This window comes from Sciurus vulgaris (assembly GCF_902686455.1).
Source record: "Sciurus vulgaris genome assembly, chromosome: 14".
Taxonomy (NCBI): Eukaryota; Metazoa; Chordata; class Mammalia; order Rodentia; family Sciuridae; genus Sciurus; species Sciurus vulgaris.
The window spans coordinates 11095816-11120261 of NC_136475.1; the positions used below are offsets into that span (position 1 = coordinate 11095816).

A 24446-nucleotide genomic window follows, 5' to 3' on the forward strand; every position below is an offset into this window, starting at 1 on the left:
TTACAAATCCTTAAGGCTCATTCTGTTACAGTACAGTATGAGGTTTCCTGTTCCAGAACTGTGCCCAGCCAGTTTCATGTGAATTATAAGCATAGCAAAATCTCCAGTGAAACATGTGGTCAATGATGCCACCATCTTTGTACCTGTAGCGTTCAGGCATGGACAAACACATGATCCCGCTAGAAAAATCCTTACCATTAGGAGAGTTCTCCATTCCTTCCTAATATCTTGGAATATTTCATTATTGAATTATTCACGGTATGAGTGTGAAGTTGGATCTGTTTGCAATATGACGAATTCATCTCTGTGGGAGCAACTTTTATTCTTCCGTGAGAGGGAGAAAGGGAGGATTTCTCATGCAGGTCTGAGTCGCTACCAAAGGGAAGACTTCAGCCTCCAGGCTGTGGACATTTTAGAAGCAGCTTGGGAGATGACATCCCTGTACTGGAAAAAGAGATCTGGAAAAAGAGATCTGGCCTGTTTATTAGGGATCCACTAGAATTTTCTTGGAAAATGCATTCATGAATTTTGGGAAGGAAGTGATCCTTACTAAAGCCACTGGTTTTTATTTTTAATTTTAATTTTTCTTTTGGTATGGAGGATTGAAGTCAGGTACTGGTCTTTATAAGTTGCTTGGGTTAAGATTTTTTATCACATCCTCAAATCACAGAGAAGGGCATACAAATTCATGAGTAGTGATGTTGGCGCTTCTTGGGAACTATGATTGCTACTTGGCTTAAAAGAGTGACTGTCAACACAGGTTCTGGACTTTCTCCAAAACTATATCCAAAAGCTCTAACAAGAAGCCCCTGATGAGTACCATACAACCCAAATGATCCTGAGCTATTTTAATAAAGAGTAACTAGACTAAATATGGAAATGGTGTTGGGCCTAATGCAGCATTTTTATCCATGCTATGATATATAAATTTTCAAATTTGAAATAACTGCACAGAATTATTGTCTTACTAGAATCCTCTTCAGTTCTTGAGACCACCCTAAGGCTTCTTGCCATAGAGAAGGTGAAGGTCCTATAATTTGTTTTGGGGGCTGCTGAAGCTATGGCATTGGCAAAGTCTCCAGGGAGATAAGTCTTCCAAGTCGCTGACAGCTTTCCCAAGACGGAGGTGCAGAATTTGAAGTGGCCTTTGATGTGACAGACAAGGCCTTTGATATTGGGTTACTGAATTAGAGTTGCCAGCTCCATCAATAAATCTCCAAGAGGATATAGCATATGAAAAATTGTGGATTTTAAATTCTTTCAGTGACTGGGGCAAACTTCATGGGAGTGACTGAATTTTTACAGAATCACAAAAACAAGTAACTATTATGCTAGTGGGAGATTTTGTTTCTGAGTGTCCTGCTGGAGAAAAGGTGAGGTCCAGAGGTCCGGTTGGTGTCTCTTTTGCTAATGAGCATGAATATCCAGAATTCACACCAGGCAAGGTCTTGTGCTCCTGTGGAAAGGATGTTGATATTGATTCGGGTTCAAATGAGGCTGAATCTCTAGAACTTTCTGGCCTTTGCTCCCTTTTCCCAGAGAAAGGCTGGGCGAGGGATTTCCAGTCTGAAAGGAAGGGGCTCTTGTTTCACAGTTATTTTGGTTAAGCTCAAAGCACCGATTTGGAGATACGTGGAAGACACATTGGCCCTGTGTCTAGGTAATACACATATGAGATAAGAAAAAAATCAATTGACCATTTAGGGCTTTGTCCCTAGCTGTGTACGACATCCAGATCCGTGGCTGGATTTCCGGCCTTTGTCTGGGTTGGAATATTCAGTGTCACAACCATGAGAGTTCTTAGGTTGTCGCAGTTCCTCTCCCCTGGTGCTCTGACTAGGAGTTTGCCTACAATTAAAAGATCACATTGAGACAAGAACCTAACCCACTAGAGAGGAAAAAGAAGTCATCCATGTTCCCAAGAGAGGTTTCCTCTTTCTCAAAGCTCATACATGACATACCCATGTCCCTTAGGACAGATCTCCTTTCTCAGGGACAAACCTCCCAGAGCAGCTGTCCTCCATCCCTGTCCCCTTCCCCCACATTGAATCAGTGTCAGAGGCACAGGATGCACATGAACAGAACACAGCCTCCAAAGGACCCCACGGGAGCACAGGGTGCTCTGCAGTGATGACTGACGTGTGGGACTCAGTAGGCAAGGTACTTCCTCAAGGAAGATGGCAGACACCAGAAGCTTGGATCCCGTGTTGTTGCTTCCCTCTCACACCTGGGTGCCTCCTGATTTCTTAAGGCTGGGGTTGGATGAGGAAGGAGTAGGGAACCCAGCCAGCTGGGAGTGCCCTGCTGTCCCCTCCCCCCAGTCTATTGGAGCGCCATCTACAGCCAGGAAAGACTCCGAGTGGTGACAATGCAGGCGGAGGAGGCCTCCCATCACCTGCTCTGGCTGTCCCTGTGGCCCTCCTCGCTACCTTGCCCTCGGATCTAGAGCCTCCGAGAAAGTCGTCGTCGCCACATTGCACACCCAGGCATGCTGCTGTGCGCACAGACGGGGATTTCTTTGCTTCCGTTCTTAATGGCCACCCACAAACCCTGCTGAGTGAGGCAACCGGGGATCCTAAAACCCTTGCCCGAATCTTCTGGTCCTCACACTCGCTCAGTGAGGTCTGTGAGCTAGACCTCACAGAGGACAGTGAGGGACAGAGAGGAGTCTTGCAGGGTCAGGCGCAGCAGGTCGAAGGAAGGGAGGGGCCCCTGCGAGGGTTCCCGTGCTCATCCCAGCACCAGGAGCTGCTGTGGCCACGCTTTGCACCTCCTGGAACTGTTCCACCAAAGGGTCAAAAGGTCAATCTGACTTACAGAAGGAAAAACCCCAGAGGAACACAAAAATCAACCCAGCTCGCCCAGAGGGCCATTTGAAGGTTGAGTTGGAAGTCCTGGGAAATTTGGGGAATGAATGATCAGTTTGCAAATTACTCAAAGGAAAGCATCAGTAGCTAAATAAAGATCAGATTCGACACTTAGAATCACTGGCATCTCAACTACATGTCCATACCTTGGACACTCATGTCATCAGACGCAGGCAACAGAGGGGACTCAAAGAATGTCCTTCAAAAACTCAAACATCTTTGTCTACTGTGGATGGAATGCTGTTCCAGGAAGCAAACATTCCTCAGCGTTAAGGATTTTTTTTTTCTTTGCTTATTTGGGTATCTAGAAATAAAGAGATCTAAAATATTTGGGTAAAATCAAATTATTTTATGAGAAACTGCGAAGGAAGGGCTGGAGAGGGATAGTGTCCAAATCATATTGTGCTATTGTGTGCGTGTAGGAACGGGTAACAACAAATCCACCGTGTGTACAACCACAATGCAGAGTCAAAAATGTGGGCAAGGGGCTGGGCTGCTAGCTCAGTGGTAGAGCACTTGCCCGGCACGTATGAGGCCCTGGGGTGGATCCTTGATGCCACATAAAAATAAATAAATAAAGGTTTAAAAAAAAATGGGAAAAAATTAGAAAAATAATAAAAAAAAAAAAAACCTAGAAAAAAAGCACTGAAAAGCAATAAGGAAACTAGAATTTTGTCATTATATTTATAACCAAACAGCACTGTTAGAAAATCCTAAACATTAGTGCTATTTTACATCATGTCTGGATATAAATATTTCTCGATGAGCTTTTCCCATTTTCAAAGTGAGTAAAGAGTAAGGACTTGACTTAGCTTTTCAGGCCTCATCGATACTTAGAGACAAATGCACTTTGTGTGCACTTGGCAATTAGTGCTTCAGCTGTGTTCTTCAGATCGATGTCTTTAAAATTGGCTGTAAGAGGTGGATTTTCTAAGCGGTGCAGAGGGGTTTAATCCCTTGATTCTCATTACTGTGAGAGCTGACTCCCCTGTAGCTGACCCCATGTTTGTCCCCTGCTGCCTCACAGTGCCAATTAAATAATAAAAAACTCAAACTGTGGTCAGATGTAATTAGTTTGAGAACAGAATTTTAAAATGTCCTCATGCCAAGTTCATGAGTTAACCCCTCTGATGAGATACTCAGGATAATTTGAACTAAGAACACAATCTCAAGTTTGAACATTTTTTTGTGCTATTTGCCAGGATATGCTCTCCTGGGAATGGAAATGAACTCTGGTTCCAAATGTTTGGAAATACAGTTTATGTGGTGGTGGTTGTTTTTCTTACACTAAAAAAAATGTCATCCCAAACTGGTTGGTCTGGGTTTCATTGAAAAGGTGATACTTTTAAAAAATACAGTTCTGATAGTGAATACGCAGATTTCAGCTGTGTAGCAGGCAAAGCTGCCTTAAGAGACAGTCTCGTTTGGAAGCTTGCTGGATATTTCTTAGCCCACATTTGAAAGTGGCCCCTGGAGCAAGTAAAGCCAAGTCCCTTGCCTGGTCATCTTTAGGACGAGGGTGTGGGGTCCTTGGTGACCAAGATCTAGGGTTCTGCTGCAACCCTCTGCATAGTGCTAAGGACTCACCTGAACTGTCCATCTGAAAACAAATCCTTTCTCGATTTTCTGTTGGACATGTGAATTGTGTTAGACGGGGTGATAGGGAAAGGACAAGAGGCACTTGAATCTAAGAATATAATGACATTTCATTTTGTTTTTATTACTATTTCTGCTTCTTTAGTTTGGGGAAAGGAAAAGGAAAAGGCAGGGGAGATAAGAGTGAAAATCAGTCTAACAAAGTCCCTCCCAGCTGGGGGCAGCTGTAAGCCTGTAATCCCAGACACTCTGGAGGTTGAGGCAGGAGGATTGAAAGTTTGAGGCCAGCCTGGGCAACTAAGAGAGACCCTGTCTTAAAATAAAAAATAAAAAGGACTGGGGATGTAGCTCAGTGGTAAAATACCTATGGATTCAGTTCCCAATACCAATTAAAAAAAAAAAAAAAAAAAGGCAAAAATGACCCAAACAAAAGATGAACAGAAACAACCTTCCCACACAGGGGCAGTATCATGTGAGGCCATGGGGTCTAATACTTCCCTCTTCTTTAGTTTCAAAATTCTCTCAACCATGTGTTACACACACCATTCCACCATGTTGGTTTGAGCTGGAGAAAACTGGCACCTGAGGTGGAAAGTAAGTGCTGATGTTAAAGAAGGTTGACAGCGTGTGTCCCAGGGCTGCTTTTGAACAAGCACCCAGGCGTTCACAAACCAGCTTCTGGAGCTTCCCAGGCAGTGTTCCCTGGGATGCTAGAGGATGTTCACCTGCGTGTGTGTGTGTGTGTGTGTGCACGCGCACATGTTGGGACATGGGAAAGCAGGTAGGAAACTATAGTCATAATGAAAGAAAAAAAAACATACTTTTTTTCCATGAAAAAATATCAGACTTAGCAGTGATAATTCATGGGAGCTATGCTGACAACATTCAGGAAACAGGCTGCTTCCGAAGAGAGTATGAGCTGGGAACCAGAGTTCTGATTTGCACATCTTTCCAATATGTTCTGTAAACATATTCACAGAAACTGGTGGACATTCTTCTCGTACGACTCGATATCTCTCATGTACAACATAAATCATTTAATGTAACATTTGCAACCTTAGAAAGGCAGACATATTTAATCCAAGTCTGTTTATAAATTCCAATTTCACATGGATTAAAAACTGCAGATAAATTAAGTCACAATAATATCCTGTACATGCATTAAGGCTGGTGACCGCTGAAGTCTCTTGGGTATCTACAAACAGGAAATCACACGCAGATTACTGGATCTGAAGAGTGTCTACATTATTAAAAAAATCTTGCTTTTTTTTTTTTTGGTGATACAGATTTCAACAGTAACTCTGGAAAACTGTGAAAAATGTTATTTAAAAATATATATGTATATGCTACTGCACAGTTTCAAAGATGTGATTCATAAATAATGTTGGCTTCACTGATTAATTTTGTAACAATGACTGCACTTCCAAGGTGATGTGAACACGCAGTGACTTATACTCAATATTAGGCACTAGTAATATTGGTCAGGCGTACTACAGTTTTATGTTAGCTGTATTGTACATATATATTTTTAAATGTATGCATTTATACAAACTGTGCATATTATGTATGGGGTGTCAGAAATGTACACATCGCTGTTCTATAATACACACGCCATGTACAGGTTTCAGTGCAGAAAAATCTCATTGCATTGCATTCCACATGTTCAATCTAGCACACAATTTGTCAACTCTTCAGATTATTTTTCCAGTACATTCTTTTTTAGATCTTGGGTCCAAGTTTCCATTTGCAAATTTGAAAGTTTCCAGAAATATCTGTTTTAACCAAATCTCTCCCGCCAGGCACAATTCTGCACGGAGACTGATCTGTGTAGAGTATTAACTAATGGCAAAGTCTGATCAGGAATATAATTGGGCTGTTCTCTCTCAAAGATGGTTCTAATATTGTGATAAAAGGGTGGGGTCTATTCAGGTCATGGAGAACAAGGTCAGTTGAACCTCTGTTGAACTTCTGAGCAAAGAACATGTCTTCAAATAGAAAGAAGGGTAAAAATCTTTATGTGTTTAAATGCAAGAATCTCTGGAAGGATATACATAAAACTATGAACCGCAGTTGTCTTATGGGGTTTTAGACCACCAGAGATTGAGACTTACTAGTTTCTACGTTTTCCCATTGTTTCAATTTTTACAATGATCAGGTGTTACATTTATAAACAGAATAACACAAGAAAGATGCTTCAACTTGGAACCAAACTAAAGAAGAGGAACAAGTTATAAGTGACTTTCAGAAGCAACAATTAGAAGATGGGTCCTTATTAAAATCACCTACGCCAAACCCAACAGGATCTGCTGTCTGACATATGCTGTAGGTGGACAGGGAGACATTAATGGGACCTGAATGCTCTGACCATCACCCCAAATGACCAGGTGCTAAAAGCCTCGTTGGAAAACGTGGGCCATCACGCTGTTGCTGGAACGCTTGCTGGCTCAACCAGCCAGAGGTCACCTGTTGGGCTTTCAGGGAAGCACAACTCAGAGGTGCCGCCATAGAGCCTGCACCCTTAAAAACGGGCAGGACTAGAAAATCTCCCTGGGCATGTGTGGCAGGTCCCAAGGGCCATTCCTTTTTGCAAAGGTTTCAACTTTTCATCAGTGTTCACCCAGAGTAAGTAGAATCAAAAAAAAAAAAAAAAAAAAAAAAAAAAAAAAAAGGGATTAGAGGTTTCTTTGGATTAAAATTTCCAGCTGGGAATGGTAGTGCACATCTATAATCCCAGCGGCTCAGGAGGCTAAAGCAGGAGGATTGCAAATTCAAAGCCAACCTCAGCAACTTAGTGAGGCCCTAAGGAACTAAATGAAAGACCCTGTCTCAAAGAAAAAAAAAAAAAAATTCAACCAAAGATGGATCATGAACTCTGTCAACAATTAGTGAAGGGATAGAAGAAGCTCACTACCTCACTTGGGTAAATTAAATGTAAAATGAAAATGCAGGCTGAGTATCCCTCCTATAAAATCCCCAATCCAAAATGCTCCAAAACCTAAAACTTTCTGAATGTCCGTAGGATGTCATAAGTGGAAAATTTCACACTGACCTCCTGTGACAGGTCTCAGCCAAAACACAAGTGTAGGGCTGGGGTTGTGGCTCAGTGGTAGAGTAGCTGGCCCGGCACGTGTGAGGTCCTGGGTTCAATACTCAGCACCACATAAAAATAAAAAAATAATAGGTATTGTGTCCACCGACAACTAAAAAAAAAAAAAAAATTGAAAACAAAACAAACACAGGTGTACCACAAGTATCACCTTCAGGTAATGTGTATAAAATCCCCTGTAGGCTGTGTGTCTGAGATGTATATGAAACATAAATGAATCTCAGTTTAGACTTAGGTCCCCTCCCCAAGACATCTCATTGTGTGAATGTGAATATTCATAAAAATGAAATCTAAAAAGTTTCTGGTCCCATGCATTTTGAAGGAGGGATGCTCAACCTGAATTGTTAATATTTTCAGGTACTTGAAGGTCAAAGTCAAATGCACACTTCATGGGCGCTTCACTTGCTCACTGTTAATTAATTCAAATCACCCAAGCGGGTCAATCTCTTGTCCAGTTTTGCATCAGCCTTTGGAGGGCAGGAGTTGTAGCTATCTTATTTCTCACCGACTTAAGACCAAGCTGACGAAGTGTTAACACTGCAACCAAACCTGCAAAGATGTCAGTGATTATCGGTCTCGGCGTGTCTGCGCCACCGTCACCTTGAATAAGGGATGGCTTCACAGATGGCGACACCTGTCTTTCTCAGACTGTCCTGGTGCAGTTCTGCTCAGCAAAGGACCTCAAGGACATCATCTTTGTGGTTAAAGGGGGCAAGATAGACCCTGACTCTCAGGAGTCGTTTTCTGTTTACCAGCACAGCATATCCAAATATATTTAAGAAGATTAAATCTAAGATGTGACAAAAACACTACGAAACAAAATTCAGACATAAAACTGTAAACAAGGTGTCAAAAAACTAAAATGTAAACTTAATTAAAGGAAAAAAGAAAAGAAGACCCACGGGCGAGAGGTAAACACACTAGATGCACAGACACAAGCAAGATGCTCTAGGCATTGCTACTCCAGACAGAATGGCTGTCGATGCAGGAAGGAGTTCCCTTGCACCGGAAGCAGTTTGCTAACCAAAGCCAAAAAATATCCCCCAAATTGAAATGTGGCCCGTCCTGCACGGAGAGTGAGACGCAGACCGCGCGTTATGGCAGCAGATAGCTCTCGGTCTGATAAGCAGCAGATGGACTCCTAGAGAGGGGACTTTCTAGGCATGTCCCCATTTGGCTACCATGGAAAAAAAAGGCTTGAAATGTATTGGCTGACAAAAGCCACCAAGTCACAGTGGCAGCCACCAAGTCACAGTGGCAAGAAGAAGAAATACAGGTGCCTGGAGGGCTTGTTGTCACAGTGCACATTTCAATCCCAACCCGGCTCCAGAGCACAGTGGTGCTGCTCTTGTGTGTGTGGGTTTTCAAAGACACTGAGTTTTCACTGAATCCCAGTGCTGCTGACATACTATGCGGGGTGGGTCAGGGCAGGCTTGTGTGAATCGGTCCATTCGCTTACGATGTGTTCAGTTAATAATAATGTTGAAGGGGTATCAGAGGAAGGGCGGGGGATTCGGTAACATGCAATCTAGTAAACTTCTGGCACAAAAATAACTGACTTATTTTCATTATTCAATTACCCATTAATATACACCAATCAAAAATAATCAGGGAATGGAATATTAATACTGAAAGCAATCAACAATATAAGAGTCAGGTTCATCTTAACTGGCAGTTAAGCTTTTGGTGTGCAGTATTGCACCTGGTGAACTAACCCATGAGATTTTGGTTGAACTTTCTGAGAAGTCATGGTTTAGCATTGGAAAGAAAGTGTGTGTGATTGTGTGTATGTGTGTGTGTGTGTGTGTGTGTGTGTGTGTGTGTGTGTGTGTCTGCGTGTGTGTGTGTCTGCGTGTGTGTGGTGTTTCCTCTAACCACAAATTTCTGATCTCTCTGTCTAGCCTGGGATTATGCAAACCAGGCAAAGAATATGCATTCTGAAGAGCTGTGTATCTTGTGTACACAGGCAGCTTCTTACACACCTACACATACAAACACACAGGCCCTGGGAAAAGGTCGTTGTCTGATGCGGAGAAAGTGTTCGTCGCAGCTTGATAAATGCTGTGGCTGGGAATTTGAGTAGCACAGTGTCCAGAAACACGGAGCTGTCCGTGGAGATGAGAGTGCGACCGGGCTCCAGGATGTGGTCCCTACGGCAGGTGGGCGCTGTTCCGCAGCCAGTGCAGGCCCTGCTGCGAGTACTGGACCAGGTGCTCCATGCTGCTGTGCAGGGTGACAGGCCCCATGAGCAGATCCAGGTCGTTGAAGAACTCTATGGTATAGAGAGAGCGGTTAAGGATGCCACACACGCTAGGTGTGCTACCTCCTGCTCAGGACCATTCAGGGTCTGAAAAACCATGGCTCTCCTGTAGCATCTGTGTCCAAGTAAATTAAACAAACTGTGTCTGCTATTTCTAATCCAAATGAATAGTGTCTACTGAGCCATCCAGAAGAAAATCTGTATGTCCAGACTGTATTCTCCCGGACAGGAACACTTCCCACCCTGGATCTCAACATGGCTCTGTTGTCTCTTATTGTGACTCACTCTAGCCACTAAGTCCCTGGAGTGAGTCCAAGGAGAAAGGTTCTAGGATACTGGGGGGCAAATCAGAGATGGGTCCTGAGACATCTCACTGGAGCCACCTTCTGGCATTTGGACATTCTTTGAATTTGCATCAAACATTTATTATAGGTGCAAGGGCATAGATGTAGGGGAGTATACCAAGATGAATCGTGTGTGGGCTCTGCTCTTGCTACATCATGGTTTAGTGGCTGAGAGAGGGGAAGAGATCCCTATGACTTCTCTGCTGTCATAGCTGGATCACTGAATAATATTCCTGGAAGTACATGTCTTGGAAAAGCTTTTTCTTTTTCTTTTTTTTAAATACCTTTTTACATATGAATACCTTTACAGAGGGCACAAAGGCCTCTAGTAGGCAACTCCTAGCAGGTGGCTGGTATTGCTATCTGGAGCCTGGCTCACTCAGGGTCTCCCAAACTGGGCATGTATATTTCTTTCTTATTTTGTGGGGGGTACCAGGGATTGAACTCAGGGGCACTCAACCACTGAGCCACATCCCCAGCCCTATTTTGTATTTTATTTAGAGACAGGGTCTCACTGAGTTGCTTGGGGCCTCACCATCGCTGGGGCTGGCTTTCAACTTGCGATCCTCCTGTCTCAGCCTCTGGAGCCGCTGAGATTACAGGCGTGTGCCACTGCGCTCGGCTGGACATGTGTATTTCTATACATTTGTCCCTTCTGTTTGTCTCCCTGGGACACCCACCTCAACCTACGTCAGCCATCAATTGCCATGTATTTGTCAAAACCCTGTTCCCTTCTAGCTCCTCTAACGAGTTGCTCCTGGTGGCCTCCGACCACCACGACATTCCCACTGGACTTTGGGGCCACCAACTGGGCTGCGTGTTATGGACTGTCTTGTTTTATTAGCAGTTTCCGGCCCTGAAGATTCATCTCCATCCATCCTTGCCTCACTGTGGACATCCTGCTCCTGACCGCAAAGGTTTCTGCTGTCACAGAGACATAAGTCTCCTTTAGGGGTCTGAAAGCAAACTCGGTTTGTACTCTTACCTGCTGCTGGAGGGAGAGTAGTTAAGTCGATGCAATTTTTCAGGAGGAAAGGTAACAATATATATTAAGATACAAAACAATATATATCTTAAGAGAATCTGTACCTGTTGACCCCAAAATTCTACCTCTACTTTTATTTTCTTCTTCCAAAGAAAATAACCAGACATATGGATAATGATTTCTATAGGAATATTTATCACGATATGGAAAAAAACACTGGGAGTGTTTTCTTCCAACACTGGAAGAAAACTTTGAAGTAATCGAAATATCTAACAACAGTGGAATGGCTTGAGAATTCATGATATGTTATGATCATGTAACCAATATGTTATGATAGCATTATAGTGCTATTATAAAGAGGGTGTTCTGACAAATTCATGACATGAAAAAATGCCGGCTATAATTTTAAGTAAAAAAAGGATATAAAACTATATTCACTATGATTTTGCTTTGGTAAAAATAATGCATATTTGGGAAGAAAGGCTAGAAGAAACTTGGTAGAATATTATTTACGTGGTAGTCATTTCTAGGCTGAAGAACATTTTTTCCTGTGGTTTTCTGTGCCTTACAAATTTAGCCACAGAAAACACCTATTACTGTTATTATCAGAAAAAACATTGAAAAATTCATCTTTTACTACTACATGTAAAACGGGTTCTTTTTTCAGTTGTCAGCAGCTGGTACTTGGGGAGCTGGAACTAACCCTAATTCACTCATTCACTCATTCGCTCATTCACTCACTCACTCACTCAGTTGATGTTTCAGAGCTCCAGTTGGGTCCCAGGCACTGGGCTGGGTCTCAGGAGTCCAAATTTGAATGAAATATAATCTTTTTGTGTGTGCATGCCAGGGATTGAACCCAGGGGTGCTTAACTACTGTGTCACATCTCCAGCCCTTTTTATTTTTTATTTTGAGACAGGCCTCACTAAGTTCCTAGGGTCTCACTAAGTTGTCAAGGCTGCTTTGAACTCTTGATCCTCCTGCCTCAGCCTCCAGAGCCACTGGGATTACAGGCATGTGCCACCATGCCTGGCTGAATGAAATATAATCTTCACCTTCATGCAGCTCATTGTCTAAAGGGACAAATGTGTATTTCTATACTTGTATTTGTACCTGCATCTGTATCTATACTTGTATTTGTATTTCCAGCTACATCAATACCAATACTGTATCTATGCCTGTGTCAGTTCCTATACACATATCTGTACTATATCAACACCTGCATTTACACCTGTATCTGCACCTATCCATGTATCTATACTTTTACCTGTATCTATACCTGCACCTGTGTCTGTACCTATACCTGTATCCGTATTCACACCTGTATCTGTACTTATACCTGTATCTGTATTCACACCTGTATCTTCACCTATATATATGTATCTGTACGTATACCTTTTTCTACACCTGTATCTGTACCTGTACCTGTATTCATACCTGTGTCTGTACCTATACCTGTATCTGTATTCACACCTGTGTCTGTACCTATACCTGTATCTATTCATGCCTGTGTTTGTACCTATACCTGTATCTGTATTCATACCTGTGTCTGTGCCTATACCTGTATCTGTATTCATACCTGTGTCTGTGCCTATACCTTTATCTGTAGTCATACCTGTGTCTGTGCCTATACCTGTATCTGTATTCATGCCTGAGTCTATGCCTATACCTGTATCTGTATTCACACCTGTCTGGACCTACACCTGTATCCGTACCTGCACCTGTACCTGTACTTGTACCTGTTTCTACACCTGCATCTGTACCTGCCCCTGTGTCTGATCTATTTCACATCATCTTCCACAGTAAGGACAAAGGTAAGTCAAGGCATCAAGACCTGAGAGAGGTCAGGAAAGGTTTCACACAGCAGACGACAGCTGTTCCTTTGAAAGGCCACGTAAAGCTGAGCGATGATCCCCAGGCCTGCCGCCCAGCCCGGGCAGCGCCGCCCCCAGGGCAGCACACACCTCTGTTTTCTTTGGCCAGGTTGTCCGCCATCTCCCAGTAGTCGTAGCTGTGGAGGATGCTGTTGGTGATGCTGACGTGGTTGGCCGCCATCTGGTGTATGCGCTGCGGGATGCTGACGATGGTCGATGGGGACAGGGCGTTGGTACCGGAGAGGCTGCCCTGAGAGCCCACGGAGCTGGTGGGAGAGGGGTTGGGAGACATGGGGGACGGGGTTCCAGCGCTCCTGGATGGGAGAGGCAGAAAGCAGAGTGGGGAGGTCGGGAGCAGTGAGGCGGCAGCCCGCGGCACCGAAACCCCAGGCACTGCCTGGCTTACTGCCTTTGGGGACAGCGAACTTACTTTCCACTGGCCCCCCACGGAGACGGGGCTTGGGCAGCTTTCGATGAATTCTGCAGTAAAACAGAGACAAGGACAGTGAGCGCCATCTGCGCAAGGCTGAATGGCAGACCAGAACGCGTTCTCCCGTGACTGGGGAGAAGTCACAGGAGGGACTGAAGGAAAGAGGCAGATCCTCAGAAACTGGGTCGGGAATCAGGCTGTTGGCTCTCTCTCTGGAGCTGGTGAGGGGCGGCTGCTGGACCTCGGGGCTCCACAGCGGGGCGACTGAAGGGCTCGCCCCTCGGCTTTTCATACGAGCTTCAGGTGCCCACTTAAATCACAATCCTGGGGCTCTGCGGATCTGAGCTAGCCTAATTGTTCTTACCGTAAATCACTCTGATTTTTCTGAAAAGGAAATAAAAAGAGCAGGAAAGCTCTCCACCCACTCCTGAGAATACCCTATATTTAAATTTAGGGTTTTTTTTTTTTGCAAGAACTGTTGTTATGCATTTATTTAGATGTCATCAATTCTTGCATCTAGACTTATAAAGTTTAAAAGTATTTCTCTCAAAGGAATCCACTCTTGACTATTCCAAAAGAAACAGATTAAAATATAGTTTCTTAACAGATATCTAAAAATTCTGATTGATTGGGATATTCTGATTTAGAATGTTATTGCTGCAGGAACCAGGTGTTTGCATCGGATATTTTAAAATCTGACCAAACTTTCCCATATTCACATATGAATATGCCATAGTGAATTTCATATATATATACAAATACCTCCACAAGGCACTAATTAAAAAAAAAGTATAAATAGAAGAAAGACCAGTAAAATACAGGAAAGGGAAGAGGGGAGGGAGGTGAAGAGGTAAAGGGGAAGTACTGGGGACTAAATTGGAACAAACTGTATTCAATATTTATATAATTATGTCAAAATGACCCCCAAGAGCATGTATAACTATAATACACCAATAAAAAATTTTCTAGGTTGGGGGTGCAGCTCAGTGGTAGAGTGCTTGCCCATACGTGTGAGGCCCTGGATTTGATTCTCAGTATTGCAAAAGACCAAACACCAAAACCACCCAACCGACCAAACAAATCTAAACGAACAAACAGAAGAAAACCAAAACAGAAAAATTTTCCCTCTGGCAAGGAAAGTTGCTAAAGGAACAGGTTTTTTTATTTTTATTTATTTATTTATTTTTTTGGGTGCTGGGGATCGAACCCAGGGCCTTCTGCTTGCAAGGCAAGCACTCTACCGACTGAGCTATCTCCCCAGCCCCAAAGGAACAGGTTTTTTCCCTCTGAGGGCCCAAGAATGCTTTCTTGGACAGTAATCTGCAGGACTTTTAGGGGAGAGAAAAAACCTGATCACAGTGATGCTCATGTGAATCTTCTTTTCCAGAGACATGAAAACAGCCTGAGTCTGGTTCTCCCAGGATGATGCGTCCCTATGGGTCAGCAGGAACTTTAATGGGTAGTGACTGGTTCCTTCAGTGTTAGCAGGAGTCATCAAGAGGGCCAGAAATGGCGTGTCAGGCCTTTGAGGCTCCACAGCTAGGTGTAAATATAGCCCAGAACTGCAGACCCCACAGCTTTACCTGTGTCAGGGAATGCCTTCGTTTTCAGAACTAGAGAAGGGGCTACTCTCTTTGGAGGCAGCATCTCCCCCTTCCTGCCATGATGTTATTGGCACCTTCCTCAATGGGGTGCGCTGGGCCCCATGACCTTGTTTGACTTCACCAGATGGTGCTGCACCTTCTGGCTCTAAGAACAATAAGGGGAAAGAGGGAGGGAGGTCTGGGGATGGAAGGAAAGGGCGTCCAGTGGGAAGAGTGGCTGAAGGGTTCACCATGAAGCTCCACAGCCAAAAAAATCAAGGGCGGCAACAAAGTCCCCCTTTCAGAGAAAGTTCTGGAGGAATAAAACACACGCTCTCCAGCTGAACTGTCACTGTCATCTCAGGTTTTGAAACTTCGTATCTAACAAAGGGTAGTGAAGGGTACAAAGTCTCAGAGGGACATACTCTGGAGATTTACTGTGACTAAAATGAAAGATAATGTATAGCACACTTGAAAATCACTAAGAATAGATTTTGAAAGTTCCCATCACAAAAATGACAAATGTGTGAAGTGACGGATATGTTGGTTAGCTTGATTTTGTCATTTCCACAATGTATGCACATAATCCAAACTCCCGACACATGCTGTAAATACACAGGATCTGTCCTTGGCCAAAATATATATTTATTTTTATTTATTTTATATATATATAAAAATATATATTTAAATATTTTTAATATATTCATTTTTAATGTATATAAATATACAACATTTAATATATTTTAATATATTTAAAAATGTAAAACTGATGAAGGATAAAAGCCAATGACTCCTGAAAGAGAAATCTGAAGCTCAGCTCCTCTCCCTACCCACTCTGTATGAACCCATGGATGGCATGTGTGCATTAAGAACTTCTTTTGTCCCTTAGAAGTTTTGTTGCAACCCCCTGGGCTTCCAGAATTCAGCTTCCTTATTTCTTCAAGCATTTTTTTTCCCCTTCACCGTAACAACTCTCTTTGGATTCTGAATTTCTGAAAACTACGCATCTTGTAAAGAGAAGGCTCTGTGCCAGTTCTTTCATCACGACACACCAAAGGGCCGAGAGAGTTCTCTATTTGGCTCAGAACTTGGTTACTCAGTTAGGAAGGAGGTACCATGGTGGACATAGCCCAAGGGACCCCGAATCACCCGGTCATCAGACACAATCTCTGAGAAGTGGAGGTTGGGAATCAAGGATCTTAAGGGATGATTGTGTGGCTGACATAAGGCTTGGGGACAGGAATGCTGGATTTCTAGTTTCTGTAGATAAACAGAGAAGGGCCCCAGGAAGCTCAAACAAATAATGAAGTTCAAGTTCATTTCACAACAGTACACCAGACAGAGGATTTTTGTTGTTATTTTTTGCCATCTAAAGATTCTCCCAATGAAAATAATTTCACTTCCTGAGGTAAGTAAAAGTTGCCAGGGTTGCAGACTCAATACTTACTGTCACACCTTGCTACCTAGTGGCTCCGAGTTCTGACGAGCCGTCTCTTACCATTCTAAATAGCCCTTCCGTTAAAAAAAGTTAAATTAGCTACTCAAGAGTAAATAATGGGTAGGGGCTGGGGAGATAGCTCAGTCGGTAGAGTGCTTGCCTTGTAAGCACGAGGCCCTGGGTTCGATCCCCAGCACCCACCCAAAAAAAAAAAAAAAAAAAAAAAAGGAGTAACTAAGAGGTAATGGCTTGAAGTAGTTCCTTCTGAGAGAAGGCATCTACGTGGACACGAGGAATTTATGTCTGCTATAAAGATCTATTTCCTAGGGCCCTAGAACCCTAGAAGGAAAAACTGGATATTCTTTTTCTTGAGGCCATAAAAATACTTGGACAAGTATTTTGGACAAGGGAATAAATTAGCTAGGCTCTCAAGGCCTCTACTCTGAGCTCTGAAAGCCATAAGCGTGTCATAAACTGGGTTATTCTGGAGACAGAGGTGACCTGTACTAGCCCCAGAGCAGTGGGTTCTAGCTGAGTTTTCAAAAGTGCCCCTGACAAGGCGGCACCCGAACACAAGCAGACACTCGGCTGGTTTGCCAGACAGTACCTTGAAATAGTCGATAAGTGCTTTGGAATACTTGACGGCGTGGTCCCTTTTGAGCCGAAACATCCGCCAGTACAGGAGAGCCAGGCATCGGTAACTGCACAGAAGGACAGAAGTGAGCCCAGAGTGTCCTTCAGAAACAGGCCTTACAAAAACCATGCCATCCCAAGTGACTCACTGTTTGTACCAAGCTTATGCCCCTAAGATGTTCCTATCTGTGTGCATGCGCCTGCACCTGATCTTCCTTCTGTCCTCAAAATGATAATCAAGAATTCCAGCGAGGTACTCGGTACATATATTCACCTTTTGCTCATTTTATAATATGAGCTTTATCACTTCCTTGGGAACAGGGTCTGGCACTTCCTTCGTCCACCACTAGAGGGAAGTCTCTCTCCATGAGCGGCATGAGGAAGCTCTAGCCACAGCTTTCACTGCTTCCTGGGTGAGCTACTGGCTTTGTGGACAGGTCAGCTCTTCTACCTGTTTTTATTACCTTTGCTTTTTAATACTTTATTAGTCTATAATTAGTTTAAATAGATAATATAAATAATGAGCGTGAAGCATGAATAAAAACACTGTTGACAGTTTTCATCATTTGATTTTTTTACAATATTTGAATTATGTATTTACATATTAGTATTATATCTAATATAATAATGTTATTAATTATCATCGATTTACTCATCCCAATATGGCACTTCAAGAAAGAAAAGGGCACAGGTAGCATTTTCTGGATTTATCCTTTCTTGCTTGCTTTTTACTAGTAATCATTTCCTAATTCAGATCTGGTGTTAACATGCTAGAATCCCAAAAGATCAAACACGACTTAATCGTCTCTTAACACCCCAAACTCCAGATGATGTGATGATGTGGAACAACTTGAGACCCTCTTTTGTCTATGCTGCTGTCATAGTTTTTGAGATTCCATTTGATTTTCTAACATGTAGATTAGATTCTAGAGTGGAATGAACTTTAAAAAAAATTTTTTTTTTTTTTTAGTTGTAGATGAACGCAATACCTTTTATTTATTTTTATGTGGTGCTGAGGATCGAACCCAGTGCCTCACACGTGCCAGGCAAGCACTCTTCCACTAAGCTACAATCCCAACCCTGGAATGAACTTTAAAAGAAGCAAAAATTTTGGATCCCTTGACAGGAGAGGTGTCCTGTGATCTGGGGAGTGGGGTGAGGTGTCTTGAGGAGAGGTCATGGAGAAAGCGATTATGATCATGTAATAGTCACCATTGTACTCATTATCAGTACAGAAAAAAAATCTATTATATATTGGCTAACATTTTGAAAGACATGATTTTACTATCAAAGTATAATGAGCTGCTCTTTGGTTTGATGCCTTGAGAACTTTAATGCACCATCTTTATTCAATCATGCTGATCTGTCACGTAAAGCAACACATGAATTATTTTGATTGCATCTAAATCATCAAATACAAGAGAAATTCCATTTGACACAATCTACCTTCAAATGACTAAGTCAGGGACCTACCTGATTTTAAAGCACATGCACCCACACAGAAAAAAAAAAAAAAAAAAAAAAATCACCCTTGTGTAATCAACCTGTCAATTTTCGATAACTGAATTCCATTCATGCAAGGCACAGCAGCAAGCAATGGTCTAGATTCTCCCTGGTGGTTAGTATGGCATGGAGCTTTGTACATTCGAAGGTGCCAGGACAACACCATGTGTTTTAGCATGTGATTTACCAAGGAGGATGTTGGTGGGGGCAACGATATGCTTCTAGATAACGCTTCTAGGTTGCAAAGAGGCACTCACCATAATGCAGCTAGTTGTTTGTCCTCTGGTGTGGCATTGGGCCCTGAGTGGGTTTTTAGTCTCATAGCATATCTAAAAATCAAAAACAAAAATAAAAGCAAAAGACGGCGGGGGGGGGGTTGGTGGCGGGGGAGCAAAGGAATAAAACAAAAAGAACTTTCTTAGTAATAACAGAACTACTTCTATGATTTTAGTTCTCGCTGCCCAAGTCTTAAGAGTTACCCAGTGAGTGCTGCTGCAGATCTTTCTTAGCCCTCTGATGTTGCTCCTTTCTCCCCAGGTATCACACCACTGTGATGAATGAGCAAATCTCTCCTATGACGCCTCGCTACTCTCTGCTCCTTAACAATACAAGTTCAAATGCTGCGGGCGGGCAGGAGTGGTACAGTTAAAGAACTAGTCAAGCACGTGGTGACACGCCCACTATTCCGAATGTCGACCTATGGCTGAGTGGGACACATGGAGGTGAAGTTCCATCCTCCTGGGTTTTCCTCCAGGAGAATCTGGTGCTCAGATGGGTGCTCCGTTTACCTGTGTCTCTGTTATGTGACTTACCTTGACGGCAATGGGAATGTCCCGGGTACATTTTCAATCTACCTTTGCGTCTGTTATGTGCATTATGACAAATAAGGGCCTTTTATGGGTGGCACTTAATTCCACTGACTTCTCTGAACTAGGGGCACTGTGGCCCTTGCTGTGTCCAGTAACATACCAGGTCGCCTATGCAGACTCTTTGAGAGAGCTGAGGTAGTTGGGCAATGGTCGGAGACACCCAGGTTCAAAGCCCAGCTCAGTTACTTGGTTGCGAGAGCTTAAATGTATTCACCTTCCTAAGCTCTCGCTTCCCTACCTATGAAACAGAGCTAATACCGTGATCACACAGCCGTGTTGTAGGGATTAACCCAGACAGTTCTGCAAAGCTCCTGGCAGAGGAGGCTGGCTGGCTGTGAACGGCTGAGGAAGCAGTACCTTTTGGTCACACCATCTCCTCAGCGTGTGTGTATGTAGTTTCCTGTGTGGGTCTACAGAGAATTCGAAGTGGCTGCTCTGGGAATCACAGTACACAGGCACGACTGGACAGAAGTCACCGTGTCAACGTTCTACCACCTTGAGTGATGTGTGGAAGTTCTTACCTTCCCTGCTTCCAAACAATCACCCTGAGTATCAGATGGGGGCATGCTTTTTGTTTCAATCACCAAACATGACCTATAAAAGGAGGACAGCTTACTGTATGTGTCTGTTTCTGTTCTTTGCTCCTTCCCTGAGGCCCCCCGGTTCCTCCTTCTGTTGTTTCCCTTCTGTTGAGAAAGCTCCTTCAGTCAATCGCTAAGGGGGCCCGTCAGAGACAAACACTTTTGTTGTCCTGAGTCTGACAATATCTTTATTTCCCTCCATTCCTGAAGAATATTCCACTAAATCTAGAATCCACAGCTTGATATTTCGTTCCTTTTTTCCACACTTGAGAAATGTCATGCCACTTCCTTCTGCCGCCATGATTTCAGATGAGACGTCGGCTGTTGGTCGAGAGGGTGTTTCCCCACAGCTGACGCGCTGCTTCTCTCCTGGTCTTTGGTTTTCAGGAACAGAATTACCACGTGTCTTGGCATGTGTTTCTGTAGGTTCATCCTGGTCGGGTTTTCCTTGGCTTCTTGCATCTGCAGGTTGCTGTCTTTTGACAGTCGTGTAACTCCCAGCCATCACCTCTTCAAGGGCCCTCAGTCCCGCTCTCTCCTCTCCCTCTGGGACTCCAGCCATGCACACGTTGGAGCTCCTGTTATTGGTCTTACTTGGTTTAAAGGTGCCCCATGAAAGTCATGTGCTGGAAATTTAATTCCCAAAGTTAGCAGTATTCAGAGGTGGGACCTCACGTGGCAGAGCCCCCTCTCTTGGATCAATCGTGGGTGAGTTAGTCACCGAGGGAGTGGGTCCTGATAAAAAGGAGGCATTCAGAGCGCCTTCCTGTTTCCCGCGAGCTCCTTGTCCTTCCACCATGTGATGAGGCAGCGCAAAGGCCCACACGGGACGCCAGCACCTGAGCTTCTCGGCCTCCGGAGCCACGAACCAAATGAACTTCTATCATTTGTCATTTATTCATTTTGCAGAAATTAGACTAAGACAATGCTTGAGGCTCGTTCACCTTATTTTATTTTATTTTTTTCCCTCGTCTATTCCTCTCTTGCTCAGATTGGGCAGATTCCACTTTCTGTACTTGAGGTCACTGATTGTATCCCCTGTCATCTCCCCTCTATGATTGAGCCCATCCAGTAATTGTTTTCTATAATCTATTTTTCAGTTCTATAGTTTCTATTTGGTTCTTTTTAAATAACTTTTTTGACACGATTTTCTACTTTTTGTGTGTTGCAAGAAAAATGTGATTGTTTATTGGAGAATTTTCAGGATGACTGCTTTGAAATTCTTGTCAGATAATTCCAACGTCTGATTCATCGTGGTCTGGATATCACCTGATCTGTTTTCTTTTCAGTCAGGATTCTCTTGGTCCTTGGTAGGACAAGTGAGTTTCTATTGTATCCTGGACATTTGGCTATTATGTTAGGAGATTCTGGGTCCTATTTAAATCTCTCATTTTAGCAGTTGTCCTGTTGAGGTTTAGCAGGCAAGCCCTGGGTTACTTTTGAGGCCTTGGTCCAATTATAATTTAGTTTTTTGAGCCTTCCTGGTACTATATTGGTCTGCCCTGGTGACCTGGTGCCGCCAGGGCTTCAACTGGTCCCTGGTGAAGCTTCCTGAGGTGGTCCCGTGGTGAAGGAAGGAATTCTCTCACTGTGCTGAGCTACATCTGCCAGAGCTCCTGGCCCCCCAGTGTCTCTCAGTGGGAGAAAAGAATGTCAGTTTTGGTGGACAAGGTGCAGATTTAAGTGGCAAATTGATTGGAATTTTTTTTTTTTTAAACAATCCATTAATGTATAGTTTTCTTTTTTCCCATTTTTTAATTGATGTATTATAGTTATACATAATTATGGAATTTGTTGTTAGGTATTGGTACATGCATGCATATCATCACCTCATGCGTTTATTTCTCTGAAGTGAGAGTATTCTAAAACCTTTCCTTTAGCTATTTTGAAACATGATACCTTAGTGTTCACTGTAGTCATCCTGCTGTAATTAATACTACTTTCTAACCCAGGTTAGGAAAATGCCTTTTGTCTCAGTTTTCTGGGGAGGTTAAGGGCTTCTAGTCATCTTGAACTACCTGGAAGATGGACCGTGCCCTCTACCTGTGCAAGGCTACCGCATCAGAGGGCTCATAAGGCATGGCACACCTGCACCCCCGGTGTGTACTGACCAACAGGGAGCGGTGAAAAAAATCACGCAGCCGCTTTGAGCCAATGTGGGCCAGAGACTCTGACCTCAGGTGACTGGAAATCTCCCATGCAGAATGGTGGGGCATGGTGAAAAACAACTCAGCTGTGGCTACACAGAATCTCAAAATCAGAAAAGCCTCTTAAAGCAAGTGCTAGGAAGAGTTATTTCACACAATGGGCATTAGGCCTTAACCTGTGTGGTCAGATGGGCTAAACACATAAATCCATATTATGAAGGTTCTCAGAGGGTTAATGGGTTAAATTTCCTTGATGGCTCGTTTGAGAGATGTTAAGGACGTGCCTTTTCAGGTCACTACCATGGAAGAAAAGTGTCTCCCCCTAGATGCTCAGGTGACCGTCAGGCACCCTGCTCCATGTGTCTTCACCCAGGTTGGGGGATGAGGCTTGTGTTCAGGATTCAGACCAGCACGGCATGAGCACCATCCACGACAGACTCACAGGATGGCTTCTCCTTCCATAGAATTCCCCCGAATTTTCTTTCCTTGCGGTACATACTCCTGGATCATTTCCTGAGGCAGTGAAGTTTTAGATGACCCCCTCACCCAAGGTGTCAGCTGCCTATAGTCAACCGCAGTTCCCGAATATTAATACTCATTTTGACTATTTCTAGAGACAACAGATACATATAACATTACTATAGTTGTTCTGTTTTATTATTGCTATCCTCTCACTATGCCTAATATCTAAAGTAAACTTTACTGAAGCTACGTATGTATAGCAAAAATACACAGTATACATAGGGTTTGGTACTGTGGGTGGCTTCAGGCATCTGCTGGATCCTGGCAGTACCCGCTGAGGATAAGGGGGACTAGTGTCCACTAACCTGACCAGATACTCTCCTTCCCCTGCTGCTATGCTGCCTCCCTCTGTTCTCCCAGCCTCTGGTCTACTCCTTTCTACCCTAAACTTTGATGGTCATCTTTTTTTAGCTTCCTCATGAGCGAGAGCAGTGTGTGCCTGTCTTCCTGTGCCTGGCTTATTTCACTTTATGTAATGTCCCCTGATTCCACCCAGGTGGTCACAAAGGTGAACAGTATCCTTTTGTGTATGTGTATCACCGTTCCTTCATCCATCCAGAGGATGGATGTGGAGGTGGCTACCATGTCTGGGCTGTTGTGAATGGTCTTGTGGGGAGCACAGGAGGGCAGAGGTCCTGACCACTTCCTGGATGTATCCCTGGGGTGGGATTGCTGGCTCATTCGGTAGGTGGAGTTTTGCTTTTCTGAGGGGCCTCCAGACTGTTTTTTCCACCATGAATGTACTAATTTGCATTCCCACCAACACTGCACAAGGGTTCTCTTTTCTCCACACCCTTGACAGCACTGCTATCTCTCATCTTTTGGGTAACAGCCTTTTTGTCCGGAGTGAGCTGATATTTATCGTGCTTTTGATTTGCATATACCTGCTGATGAGCGATGTTGAGCATTTCTTCACATACCTTTGGCCATTTGTAGGTCGTCTTTTGAGAAATATCCACTTAAGATCAATATATCACTCACTTTTAAATCGGGTTATTTTTGTTGTTGTTGCTTATTTGTTTTCTGAACCAGATTCCTTTTGTTCAAAGCAGCTTAGAGGTGAAGTTCAAAACCAGCCAAAGTTCAAAACTGGCCGGGGGCAGCCGGTGGGTCATGGCACACTCAGGCTCAGCTTCCTCGCAGCCGGGGGTTACGGGGACTGAGGGTATAGCAGACACTCTTTGCTGGGTACCCCGGTTCTCCCTCGCGCCCCTCCCCCAGCAGGAAACCACGGCTGACCTGATGAGCTCCACTGTTTCTGAGTACATGGTGTAAGGAGACTTGGACTCCATCGGGCCTCGCTCCATCGCGTTTCCACACTCGATGAACGACAAGGCCGCCTCGGCATAGTTCAGAGCCTTTCCGAACTTCTCCACCTGAGCAACAGAAGAGACAGTGCCAACCTTAACGACAGTGTCTACACTGGCATTATGCCCTATGGTTCATGCGCTTTGAGAAACTCACCTTGTGAGTCTCAAAATTCTGTGCATGGAGCCGGGAGAAGAAAGAAGCAGGCGACACTGGGCCCCTTTTGTTCACGATGGTGCTTTTCAGGGTTTCAGTTTTTCATGGTCAACCATAACCCCAAAACAGTAAATGGAAAATTCCAGAAGTGGACATTCTATTGAACATTTTTTTTATCATTGTCTATTATTCTATTTTGTTATTAGTTAATCTCTTACTGTGCCTGATTTATAAGTTAAACTT

General features: G+C 43.6%; 1 protein-coding gene across 9 annotated transcripts in view; it reads right to left on the bottom strand.

Moving 5' to 3' along the window:
* Window positions 1-5693: 5693 nt before the first annotated feature.
* Window positions 5694-24446, bottom strand: part of AFF3 (ALF transcription elongation factor 3) — a 565725-nt gene continuing 546972 nt past the window's right edge. For 7 of the 9 annotated variants that reach the window (XM_079110972.1, XM_079110971.1, XM_079110977.1 and 4 more), the window contains 6 exons: window positions 23979-24115; window positions 18878-18949; window positions 17092-17185; window positions 13464-13513; window positions 13124-13347; window positions 5694-9841 (listed from right to left, as the gene is read on the bottom strand). In XM_079110972.1, coding sequence (XP_078967098.1) covers window positions 9720-9841; window positions 13124-13347; window positions 13464-13513; window positions 17092-17185; window positions 18878-18949; window positions 23979-24115 — 699 coding nt within the window. In that variant the 3' untranslated portion in view covers window positions 5694-9719. Of the gene's footprint in view, window positions 9842-13123; window positions 13348-13463; window positions 13514-17091; window positions 17186-18877; window positions 18950-21634; window positions 22828-23978; window positions 24116-24446 lie in introns of those variants that run through there. The other 2 variants (XM_079110973.1, XM_079110978.1) reach the window with 2 other exon arrangements.